General features: G+C 44.1%; 3 protein-coding genes across 3 annotated transcripts in view; 2 read left to right on the top strand and 1 right to left on the bottom strand.

Moving 5' to 3' along the window:
• Positions 1-1,260: 1,260 nt before the first annotated feature.
• LOC106965225 (uncharacterized) lies at positions 1,261-4,033 on the top strand. The gene is made up of 2 exons (XM_015061188.1): positions 1,261-1,384; positions 3,149-4,033. Exons 1-2 carry the CDS (start codon positions 1,366-1,368, stop codon positions 3,817-3,819), a joined length of 690 nt encoding a protein of 229 aa, XP_014916674.1. The 5' UTR covers positions 1,261-1,365; the 3' UTR covers positions 3,820-4,033.
• Positions 4,034-7,152: 3,119 nt separating this feature from the next.
• Positions 7,153-10,251, top strand: LOC106965234 (uncharacterized). The gene is made up of 2 exons (XM_015061202.1): positions 7,153-7,435; positions 8,926-10,251. The coding sequence occupies exons 1-2, from the start codon at positions 7,408-7,410 to the stop codon at positions 9,726-9,728; spliced, it is 831 nt and encodes a 276-aa protein (XP_014916688.1). The 5' UTR covers positions 7,153-7,407; the 3' UTR covers positions 9,729-10,251.
• mettl23 (methyltransferase 23, arginine) overlaps positions 8,747-12,408 on the bottom strand; it is an 8,800-nt gene continuing 5,138 nt past the window's right edge. The window contains exon 5 of the mRNA XM_015061203.1: positions 8,747-11,353. Within this exon, the coding sequence (XP_014916689.1) occupies positions 11,116-11,353 (238 nt within the window). The 3' untranslated portion in view covers positions 8,747-11,115. The remainder of the gene's footprint in view (positions 11,354-12,408) is intronic.

Here is a 12,408-nt window from a genome sequence, read left to right as displayed (position 1 = left end):
CACCACCCGTTTCTACACCACCCGATTCTACACCACATGGTTCTACACCACCGGGTTCTACACCACCCTGGTTCTACACCACCCGGTTCAACAGCACCTGGTTCTACAGCACCTGGTTCTACACCACCCGTTTCTACACCACCCGATTCTACACCACATGGTTCCACACCACCGGGTTCTACATCACCCAGTTCTACACCACCCGGGTCTACAACACCGGGTTGTACTCCACATGGTTCTACACCACCCATTTGCAGGAGGAGCTGCAGGAGGGAGGTCTGGGCCTCCTGTTGACCCTGCGACCCAATGATGGATAAGAGGAAGGAGATGGACGGAGTTCAAGGCGTAAGACTTTAATTCGTCATTTTAGAGCGTAATGAACTGCGGTGGTGCCCTCAGTGATGACTAACGTCCTAATTAGTCATCAGGTTGCAGCTCTTGGGAAAAGCTGCTCCTTGGTTTTTATGTTTCCCAGAATGCAGCGGTACCATCAGGTGTGTTCGTGGTGCGATCAGCGGCAACACAGCTTCCTTCCTCTGCCAGGCAACATCTGATCCAGGTTTGGTAGCTGACTCCTGCCGACCCACCGGGCCGTCCCGCCGTCCTGTCCAGGTCCGTTGGTCCTGCACGGAGCTGCCGTACCAATCAGTCGAACCGAGGCAGACGACGCTCCTGTTGAGATCAGGAAACAAACAGTTCCTGGTGTTTGTGGAGCGGAGCAGATCCAGAGATCCACCGTGTCGAATCCACACATCATGATGATGGAGAGAAAACATCAGCAGGGAAAAACTTTACTTCCTTTTCCTGTTTACTTCCTGTTTCCAGACAGATGAAGTGAAGCTTCTGTCTCTCCTGATGTGAATGGAGTGAAAACAGTCGGTTTAATTCAGGTGGTTCAGTGGCAAAACTGCAGATCCATTTCTGCCAGAGAACTTCAGAATCCGTCCTGATCGGCTCAATAAGCCGACCCAAGATGGCCGCCCAAAAACAGCTGGTGTTAGAACACGACCGGAGTAAAACCGGCCCAGAGTCGGTTGTCTGGACCTGGGCGTGGTCACCACCTGGAGAGGTCACCGTTCCACCTTCAGTTTATTTTCTGGTCTGGTTTCATAGATCTGCGTTTCTCTGATATCCTGAAAATAAAATGAAAGCAGGTTTAATAAAACCAGGTGAAAACTTGGCAGGTGAGCCAGGAGGTGTTCGGCAGCCGGAGGCAGCAGCCTGTTTTTCCGGCTCGGTGGCAGCAGGTGACATCGGCTCCATGGGAGGAAACTTCCGATTCGCTGGAATAAAAAGAGCAGAGAAGACGCTGCACCTCCAGACACCACGAAGACGCAGGCCAGCCGGTTCCCGTCAGGAGCAACGATGAGCAACCAACTAAAGAGTCGGTACATCTCAGCTGCTGCTCCGTTTATCTGAAGCTTTTCCTTCATTTTAGCATCAACTTTTCATATTTTAAGCCAATTTTCTTAATTTGCTGGTGCTTCCTGCATTGATTTCCTTTTAAGCTCAACAATTTGTCTTTATGATTCAATCTGATTAAATTTGCTAGTTTTTATAGTTTTCATGTTTTTTTTTACAAATACAGTTAAAACATGAACCTTTAGAGACGGTTTACCTTCAATGAAGTTTGTTACATTTGACATGAATGTTAGGAAGTTAATTTATATTTAGGGGCATTTATTTCATAAAACATAATCGGTTTAACTATAAATAGTTGATGGCTGTTTTTAAATTAAATTTACATTTATTAATTCTGATTTAGCAGTCAGGAGATTTGTGTTTAGTTTTTAACAGAATAAATCATTTAAAGTTTAAAGATTTAACTAGAAAATTCCTGCAGAAATTTTGAGGGGCCTGCCAAGGGTGCCCACCACTTTAAACCCAGCGTTTCAATTTTGCCGTGAAAAATAGATATATGCATGTCGGACATACTTATCCCACCACTAGAACACAGTAACTGTAAATATTGTCAGGTACATTATGACCATATGAGTCACCATTGAGAAGCAGGATATAAACCCCAAGTCAGTGAAATTCAATCCGAGACCGACGACTATAAGCTTCGCACATGTGGTTCTTACTCATGGTCCAAAATAAAAAACATGAAGAAAGTTGTTAATAGTTAATTTCTAAAAACAATTTCAATTTTCATAGTAAAGATTTTAATTTACACTCAAAAATTCATACAAATAATTTTATGTAAGCAAAACATGAAAAGTCACAGGAAATATGTATTCTTCCCACAATGCATTGTGAGATCTGATTCAGCGCTGTGGGAATACTCACTGCCTCTGTCTAGGGGCGTTGCTATGGTAATTAATTATCTGCACCTGGGCTGGCTCTCTCTGTCAGACAAGCTGCAGGTTTCTATACTTGTGAGACACCCAGCGTCAGTCTCGAAGATCCTGACAAAAAACTATAAGCCCTAGGAAAATTTTGAAAACATTTTACAGGAGCAGGCATGTGTATCTATTTCATGACCAACTTTGAAATCAATAGGCCTCTATTTGTGCCTGTGAGGGGGATTTAAAGAGAGTTTTGGAGTCAGACCTCCACTGTCCTGTGTGTGTGTTTCAGAGAGAAATCTTAGTGATGCTGTGAGTTCCTCAGATTAAAGTTTTTTCGTTTTTTTTAATTTATGTCGTCATTTTATCTCAGAATCCCACTAAAAGTAATAGCTCACTTGCCGGGATCGAGCCGCTCGTTTTGATACCACTTTTGTGGGTGTACACGCAGCGGTACGAGCCGCATTAACGGTAACGGAAGAATAATAAATTATATTTATTATTATTATTATAAAGAGGCGTTAGGGGCCTGCCATAAGCAATGCATAGGGAGAGCAGTGACTGACCTGCGAAGCAGGTCAGTCACTGCTTATGGCATTGCTTATGGCAGGCCCCAATAAAGACTAGCGTTTTTGTGTATATTAGCATTTTGTATGTTAGCATTCCTGCTAACTTCAAAATTCAAACTGAACAGAAACTCGATGCAGAAATGACTCAGTTGACTCTATTAAAGTCAGTCCAGTTAAATGAAATGAAATCATGTTTCATGTCAGGAAGTTAAATGTTAGTTTGTTGTTTTAATCCTACTGCTGTGGTTTTACAGTGAACTATCACTGAGACTGAATGTTTCTGTCCATCAGGCTCAGAGGAATCCCAGATCAGGATTCTGCTTCTGGGACAAACTGAATCTGGGAAAGAGTTTGTTAGAGAAGCCATCCAGACGCAGTTCGACGAAGGGAGTGAACGTTGTCCCGAACCCGAATGGGATCTGAAGACAGGAACCGTCATGTCAGGTCCTGTCTTCTTGGGAAAACCCGTTGAGGTGACGATTCTGAATTATCGTTGTCTGCATTACAGCAACAAAGAGAAGACCTTAAATGTCAAGAAAACGATCAAAGAAGACATGGAGCTCATCAAACCGGGCCCTCATGTGATCATCTGGGTTTCAAAGGAAACAAATGACAAAGATTTCAACAAAGAATATAAACTGTTGGGAGCTTTTAGTGAGGGTTTCAAGACAGCTAATCGTCACATCCTGTTTGTGTTTCTTAAAGATGAAAAGGTTAAAATGTCTGTTGACCCGGCCCAGAAAGTGGCCTGGGAACACAAAACATGTAAGGAATTGGGGGAAACTCTGCTTAAGGACGTCGCTGAGAAGCGCGACAACGGAGGCCACCTTCACATGGATTTGCTTAAATACCGGCTGGACGATTTCATCAACGAGCTGGGAAAAAATCCTGGAATATCCATGTTTAATAAACTAGCAGATGAATGCTTTTCAATGGTTAAAAAAATTTTGCTGAAAGAGTAAAATGACGCAGAAGCCTATTTCTGCAAAGCTTCTTCAGTTCCTGTTTGTCCTGCTGCAGCTGCAGGTTGTTGGTTCAATCCCCAGTCTGCTCCTTTGTTTTTGGGAGGTGGTGGTGCAGTTTTAGCTTTAACTGTTTATTCTGCTGCAGCTGAATCAATCATTTGTTTCTGTTTCTCTGTATGATCATCAATAAAACTCAGTCTGTCTGCACTGATCTGCTTTGCTTCGTTCATCTGAACCTCATCAGCAGCTGATGCATCTGGTGGCTCGCAGTGATGAGGTCATCATTATGACATCATCAGCAGGGCCCTCTGACCTCTGCAGTGGCCAAAACGGTTCATCACAACGGATCTGCATTCGCCTGCAGTGGCTCCGTTTTAAAAGCATCCAGGATCAGATGAACATGTTGGCCTAAACTGTCAGTCTGTTGAAATGTGAACAACATGCAGCTGAGTTGGATGATTTAATCAATAAGTAGTGAAAACTTACAAAACAAAGAGGATTAAAGGTAGCAGCAAAACATGAAGAGTACATCCAACCAGGTAGCAGCCTGAGGATCTGACAAGTAACGGGCGCGAATGAGAGGCTTAAATCCTGGGAGGTCGAGAGCTAAAGCTGATGGCTGACTACAGGTGAGAGCAGGAGCCAGCTGAGGGGCGGCGAGAAGGCAGCAAAAGGAAAATACATGGATACAGGAAATGCAGAGTGAGGGAGCTAACACTAAGCTAACGTCAGCATGACAGAGACATGGGGGGAGAAACTGACAGAACCAAACAGAAACAATGCTGAACTAAGGAACACAGAGCTAAAACAACGAGAAAGACTAAACAAAGAAATAACCTACAGAAAGATGGACATGAATTCAGAAAGAAAAACTAACCCCAAAATAACAAAATAAGAAACGCAGAAACACTAGAAGGACTAAAGAAATAAAGAAAGGATTACTAAAGAACGACGGGCGAAAACAAAGAAGCCAGATAAGAAAACTAGATCCGCTCCGAGGGAATCTGATTAATAATTTAACTACAATCACCGACGAAGGACAGCCAGACTCAGACATCTAAGAATAACTAAGAAATAAACAGAACTGGGAGCTCTGAGGGAAAGCAAGAGCAAAATAATTAACCAAAATTAATTACATCAAACAATAAAACTAAATGACCATGAAGGGAAAACGAATAAGATGAAAACCCAGAGATGTTAATATGTGGTGGTTTAAACTGAAACATTGCAGCAAATTAAAATTAAATCCTGAGGCGCATGCAGAGGGGGGCGCAGGGGGCCTGGGCCCCAACTGACAGGAACCAGTCTGGCTGCCCTGGCTGTCATTATGCTGCCTCCATGTTGCCCCTGAGGGACGGGGGGCAGATCTGGGGGCGGGGGCAGATCTGGGTCCCTAACCATCACATTATGGGCAGCAATATTTTTTCCCACTTTATATTCTACGTTGAATAAAAACGTAGATCTGATGTCGAAGTTAGAAAAACTGATTCTATTTATTTCCATGATCGTCCTGAAATAACAGGAAAACCTTCTCTAACTGCCCCAGAGCTGCACTAACTGCCCCAGAGAGAAACACTGCAGCAATAATCAGAACGGCAGCTTGAAGCCAAACACACCACAATTAATCAAAATGTCCTAAAAGCATCAGAGGACTGGCAGAGGGGCCACTGGGGGATTCCAGGTGATTCCAGGTAGATGCAGCGGCTCTTCATGCAGGGCCGGCCCGAGGTAATATGGGGCCTTAGACAGAGTCATGATTAAGGCCCTCAGCATCTCTAACAGGTTTAATTATAGATTTAGTGAATCTGTAGCAGTCCAGGTTAACTGGCTGAGTTTAGATCAATCACTGATTATTGGTTATTAGTTGTGTATTTGTGAACAAACCAGCCCAAACACAAATATTACGCCATATTGTCGCCATGGCAACACAACAATCAAACGATCAAGATGATTCTTTAAACTTTTGCAGAGTAAACGTCCTAGTTAAATCCTAAAAGTTTTCTCTGCTGAATGCATTAAATAAAATTTATTAACATTATTATTATAAATAAATGATGCTACAGCTTTAGATCTGTACAGGGGCCCTGGATGTCTGGAGGGCCCTGAATGTCCTGAATGTCTGGAGGCCCCTGAATGTCTGGAGGCCCCTGGATGTCTGGAGGCCCCTGGATGTCTGGAGGCCCCTGAATGTCTGGAGGCCCCTGGATGTCCTGGATGTCTGGAGGCCCCTGAATGTCCTGGATGTCTGGAGGCCCCTGAATGTCCTGAATGTCTGGAGGCCCCTGATTGGCCCCGACCAGCAGCTACGTCCCTTGATATGTCAGTCTTATAATTGTAGATCTAGAGTTTCTGACATAGAAAACTGATGTAGAGTGAACCCTCTGAGCTCTTTGGTCTTTAATTCTGCAGCCAAGTTGTTCTGGAGGTTAAACAGTCAGATATTATCAGGGCTTATTTAGTAAAACATTGTCACGTTTTTATTCCATAGCTTCATGACCTTTGACCTTCTCTCCTCTGGTCTGTTTAGCAGCTTCAGCCTCAGATCAGCAGAAACAGAAACATTAAATCAGGGCTAGATTAGCTTAGCATGATGACATGAAACAGTTTGATCTGATTAAATATTAGGTTATTGATTATTATGGGTTGTTGGATGTTGCTGTTCAGCGTTTTAAGATCTTGCTCAAAGTTAAAAAGGTGCCCGTTTTTAACTGAGCCCCTCCAAAGGTCTCTGCACGGCCCTGGTCACAGAGCTCACTGTCAGTTTCTGTCAGTGTCACCTCTGACCTCTGACCTGTACGCTGATGGACCAGAGACTTTGGCGTCTAGCGCAGCTGATCCGGCAGAAACATGACTGTTAATTTATCTCTCTAAATTTTCCCTGTGTGTGTGTGCGTGTGTGTGTGTACCAGGTTTTTATATTCTTATGGGATCCTATTTCTGTCTACAAAGTGGGGTTATGGGGCCCATGGCCCCATAAGGGAAACTGTTGTTAGTGATTAGGTCTGTGATGGTCAGGTTTGGGGTAAAGGTTAAAGGTTAGGGTTAGGCTGTAGAAGTTAATGGAAGTCAATGTAAAGTCCCCACAAGTTATGAAAACACAACTGTGTGTGTATGCGTCTGTGTGTGTGTATATGCGTCTGTGTGTGTGTCCATGTGTGTGTGTCTATGTGTCTGTGTGTGTGTGTTTCTGTGTGTGTGTGTATGTGTCTGTGTGTGTGTGTATGCGTCTGTGTGTGTGTATGTGTCTGTGTGTGTGTCCATGTGTGTGTGTCTATGTGTGTGTGTCTGTGTGTGTGTGTGTATGCGTCTGTGTGTGTGTATGCGTCTGTGTGTGTGTGTGTATGCGTCTGTGTGTGCCTCAGTGTGTGTGTCTATGTGTGTGTGTTTTGCAGAGATTTCTTCCCTACCTCAGGGAATGTTTTTCAGGAATGGATCCAGCGTCTGCTCTGTTGCCTGCAGATACATTTTTTTCTGACGTTGAATAGCTGAGAGGTGATGTGTCGGGTCGGGTCAGGGAGGTAAACGGCCTATTTAAAGGAGGATCAGAAATGAAAGCCATCACATCCAGACCGCCTGCCGCAGCAGATGTCCAGGATGAGCTACTTTGGATGCAGTGAGTTGTTTCCTTCTTCCTCTCATGATTCCTGCAGCTGCTGCTTTTCCTCTGCAGGAGTTTTGTATTTTATTTTGGTGCATTTTGGGTGCAACATGTTAGAATCGGATGCTTTAGATCTGCTTGTTCTGAGACTTGATTCATAAATGTTTTTGGACAGGATGATGGTCTCTGCAGCCTTTTCTACAAAAAACATTTTGATTCCCTTTTAAATGAGGTAACTTATTTTTAAAGTCAGCATTTTATTTGTTTTTAGACTTAAAATAAAATTTTAAAACCTAAAAGAAGATGAATATGGATAGATCTAAAAATATTACTGCTCCTTTTAATGTAGAAATTAAAATAATTTATCCCATAAAAAAACAGAAAAAATGCTAAGTTTTAAATGTCTTCTTATTATGACATCCATATTTAAGGGGCTGCACAGTGGTGCAGTTGGTAGAGCTGTCGCCCTGCAGCCAGAAGGTTCTGGTTCGATTCCTGACCCGGGTCGTTCTTCGGGTCAGGAGGCTGGACTGAGAGGAACTCATGTCCCAGAAACACGAGTGTCAAGTTGATTGGTCTCTCTAAACTCTTCTGGTGTGTGTGTGTGTGTGTGTGTGTGTCTCTGTGTTGCCACACACACCTAGGGAGACCCCACAGGGTGGAGGGAGGGGACGCCACGCTCCTGTCTGGACGCAGTGGCGCAAAAAGTGGGTATGCAAGGCATAGGGGCGCTGCACCAGAGGGGGCGTCAAAACCCCGTCTGGAGGGGGCGGCGCGTCGATGATGCCTTCACTTCAGCGCCCTTACACTCCTTCACCCTGATGTACCGTTAAAACTCCAACCAGAGTAAAAATCACTCTGAAACAACAGAGAGACGATCAGAGGAAACCGAATCAGAGAAGCTTCAGATTTAATGTTCATCCAACAAAACGAGATCCTGGTCAAATAAAACTGATCAACTAAAATTCCTGATCCTTTGATCAGGAATTTTAGTTGATCAGTTTTATTTGATTGATTCAGCACATCTCTATCTGCTCTCGTCATAAACTTTAATTTGACCTTCTTATCTATTTCTCTAGAATGTAAAATGTGTAAACTGATCTGAGTTTGAGTCCATGTAACTTTTCTAACGTCCGTCTGTCTGAATCAGCCGACTGATTTTTTGCTTCCTGTGGTTGAAGCCGTCCTAAATGCTCTGGACTTTCTGTAGAGACAAACAGGGCTAATGAACTCGATCTCTTCATCCTATAAACCTGTTTCTCTGTAAAGTCGACCTTAAACAGGATTCAAACACATTTAGTTTCATATAAATGACTTGAAAAGACATGAAAATTAAGCTTTAAGGAGAAAAACACCAACATTTTAAATAAATATGCTTAACATTAAACAGAATTAAAGGTTCCTGACGGGCCTTACAGCAGTTCCTCAGATCTGCTTCATGTTCAGGTCAGAGTCTTTTAGCAGTGATTTAGACGCACTGACCGAATCTCCACTTCCTCCATCAGAGAATCGGGAGCTGAGGGTCCTGGTGATGGGGACAAACCGCGAGGCCACCAAAAGCCTCATCAAAGAGATCAAGCATTACGCTGACAAAACACCACAGGAATCCTCTAATCGTTCAGCTGACTGCTGGGTCAACATCTGTACATCCAAAGACCAAAGTGTCTCTGTGACCATCGACGGATTACACATGGATCTCTTTAACATCAGGACTTTGTGTGACTCAGACGATATTAGCAAGATGACTGAAAGGGGCGAGAAGTACATCTCGACGTCGGCCCGCCACGTCTTCCTGCTGGTGATGACCCAAAACCCATCAGAGGACGGAGGTAAAAATCAGAGGCAGAAAGTGATCGATGATGAGAAAAAGATGGTGGAGGAGATTAAAGAGACTTTTGGTGACGAGGCATTGAAGTACATGGTTGTTGTGTTCAAGAACGTTAAATCTAATGATGGGATGCTCAAAGAAAGTCTCCGAAATAACGCTAAAGAACTCTGGGCGCTTATAAATCCGTGCCCCCTGGTGCCGTGCGAAATAAATAAAGATGTCCCAGAAGAAATCAAGAAAGTCATCAAGGAAATCAACGAGCGGCCTGGCGGTACCTGCTACACCCACAAGATGCTGGAGGCTCACAGCAAGAAAGGAGGATGTAAGTGGGAAAACTTTTCCCTGCCAACAAAAGTCTGTGTGCTGATCCTGTGCTGCGTCGCGATCGCAGTCGGATACTTCCTGTTCTGCTGTGGGAAAGAGCTGATAGAAACGGCTGCGTCTGCTGCCACTAAAGGCCTCATGAACGTTTCAGAGTAACGTCATGAAGCTTCATCAGGTCCAAACGGTTCGACCGAAAAGCACAAACCGGTTCTGATCCGATGAGCTCCAAGCTCAGCCAGGCTGTCGCTTCTCATTTATCATATTAATCATATTCTGTTTGCTTCAACCTTTATTTGATGTATTTAAAGATCAGATGATAAGATTTTATTCATCCAGAACATGTAATCATTTAGTTAACAGTTTAGCTGAAATGTGAGAACTTCCTGTTATTGTTATTTCTGGTAAAATGTTTCTCCTTCTGAACGTTAACGAGTTTTTAACAAGGCTCAGGTCCTGGATGTCAGGTTTTACTCCTTCATCTGAATGTTTCTGTTCTGGTTCTATAAACTGATCTCAAAGGGAAACACGTCGAGTTTCCTGGATAAAACGGTTTGAAATGTTTGTATGGTTGGGAGTTTTTGGGTTTTGCTCGGTACTGTAAAGATTGTTCTGGTGGTTTCTGGACCCGGTTCTGCTCTGTAAACCATCCTGTTGGAACCAAATTAAAAACTTCGCAGCAGTCTGTCTCGTTCTGGTTTTTACTCCAATCATCCTGCAGATTAACAGGAAGAAACATCGAAGTTCTGCTTCATGAATGTTTTTCATCATAAATCCGTCGGAAGGCAGTTTTGGGAAAATCATGTTTGTTACAGAATCTGAAGATGTCACTGAAGTAAGAGGGAAACACGGTGAAGTGAAACGACTCAGTTTCTCCAGTAAATGAAGAGTTTCTAGTAAAGCTGAGTGCAGCTTCAGGACCATTAAATGCAGCAACACTGTTCACTTTTTCTGTAAAAACTATTTTTAACATCTGTGGGACTTTATGTCAGTCCGTCACAAAAAACAGAAAAAAAACTGAACTTTGGGATGGATGAGACACGATGAGGAGAAAGACAAATTCATCTGGTAGTTTCTGCAACACAGCAAATAATAAGGAGGCCGAGTGTCTGACTATAAACTCTGAAACCAGAGAGATAATCCCAGATCAGGTTCCACAGTTTCTAAAGGGTCTGCAGAGGAGAAAACACACGACGGACCTGCAAGACGTTCATTTATTTACAGCAGATAAAGAGACTGACCGGACGCCGCCTGTGGACCGACTGACCGGACGCCGCCTGCAGCGTTACCGTTTGGCTGTGGAAGATCTGCATGAAACCAAACTAAACATTTTCTAATATTCCAGTTAATCTGCAGAAACAGAAATGTGGATAATCTGTTCAGGAAGGAGGGAAGATGTCTCTCAGAAACAGGAAGTCCTTTCATGTTCTCAGAGGAACACTGCCCTCTGCTGGCCACAGGAAGCACAGAGCTGAGAAAACTTAAAATCTGCAGTCAAATCCAGAAATACTCCCAGATTGCCTGAATCTGCCTTCATGTTTTCATTTCAATCAGTTTTTCCCTGAGCAGCTGAGCGACAGGCTGCGTGTCTGGGAGCAGACGGCGACCCCTGGGCCGGCGGGTCGACCTCTGACCTCCTGCTGATGATCATCATGTGGATGGTGTGGCTGCCCGGCAGGGCGGACCCGGCCAGCTCACACCCATCCGCACCGAAGTCCGCCAGCGGCACCGAGACGCAGCACAGCCTCCAGCGGTGGAGCAGGGCCTCCAGGGACCAATCAGAGCTGCAAGGCCAACCAGAGGTCAGAGGTCAGACACTTTAGCACTGGCACTGAAACTTTGGTCTGCTGGTAAAGATGTCAAACTTTCTCATTAAATCAAATTTCATTTAGAAACACCGACGGGAGAACAAGACAGTAAATATAATACTCAGAAATTGTTATATTATATTATATTGTTATATTATTATTATTATGGTTGAATGCAAATAATTTCACAATATGAGAGAAACTCAAAATATTATTAGAATAAAGTTGTAATTATAAGAGACAATCTGAAATAAAAACCAGGAATGTTGAGCTTTTTGTTTATACTTTGCTATCAGATTTATTAATAAGGAAATATTTCATCTTTCAATCCATCAACATCAGATTATCAGCAGCAGGACTTACTGAGCATGGAGTCTGCAGAACAAAGAGCCGCTGATAAAAACGACTTCATTCCTTAAATTTTAAACCTTTTTCTCTTTATTCTCCTGATAAAAACAAACTCCTGGCCTGTCGCAGGTTTGCATCATTTTCTGATCTGATTTCTGGAGATTTTAACTTAAACCACCTGATAGATCCAATCTGGATAAATGTTCTCAAACCTGAGGTTGAGAAATAAAAAGCCGATTTAAATATTTCACAGCAGCAGCAGCCAGCAGCAGCAGCTAGCAGCAGCGGCCAGCAGCCAGCAGCAGCAGCTAGCAGCAGCAGCCAGCAGCTAGCAGCAGCAGCCAGCAGCTAGCAGCAGCAGCTAGCAGCAGCAGCAGCTAGCAGCAGCGGCCAGCAGCAGCCAGCAGCTAGCAGCAGCAGCTAGCAGCAGCAGCCGGCAGCTAGCAGTTAGCAGCAGCAGCTAGCAGCAGCAGCCAGCAGCTAGCAGCAGCAGCTAGCAGCAGCAGCAGCTAGCAGCAGCGTCCAGCAGCCAGCAGCAGCAGCTAGCAGCAGCAGCCAGCAGCTAGCAGCAGCAGCCAGCAGCTAGCAGCAGCTAGCAGCAGCAGCTAGCAGTTAGCAGCAGCAGCTAGCAGCAGCTAGCAGCAGCTAGCAGCAGCAGCTAGCAGCAGCAGCCAGCAGCTAGC

Source organism: Poecilia latipinna, unplaced genomic scaffold (genome assembly GCF_001443285.1).
Source record: "Poecilia latipinna isolate Pla-1442-1.1 unplaced genomic scaffold, P_latipinna-1.0 Scaffold1787, whole genome shotgun sequence".
Classification (NCBI taxonomy): Eukaryota; Metazoa; Chordata; class Actinopteri; order Cyprinodontiformes; family Poeciliidae; genus Poecilia; species Poecilia latipinna.
The sequence above is the reverse complement of the archived record's forward strand: the minus strand, read 5'-3'. Positions and strand labels throughout refer to the sequence as shown.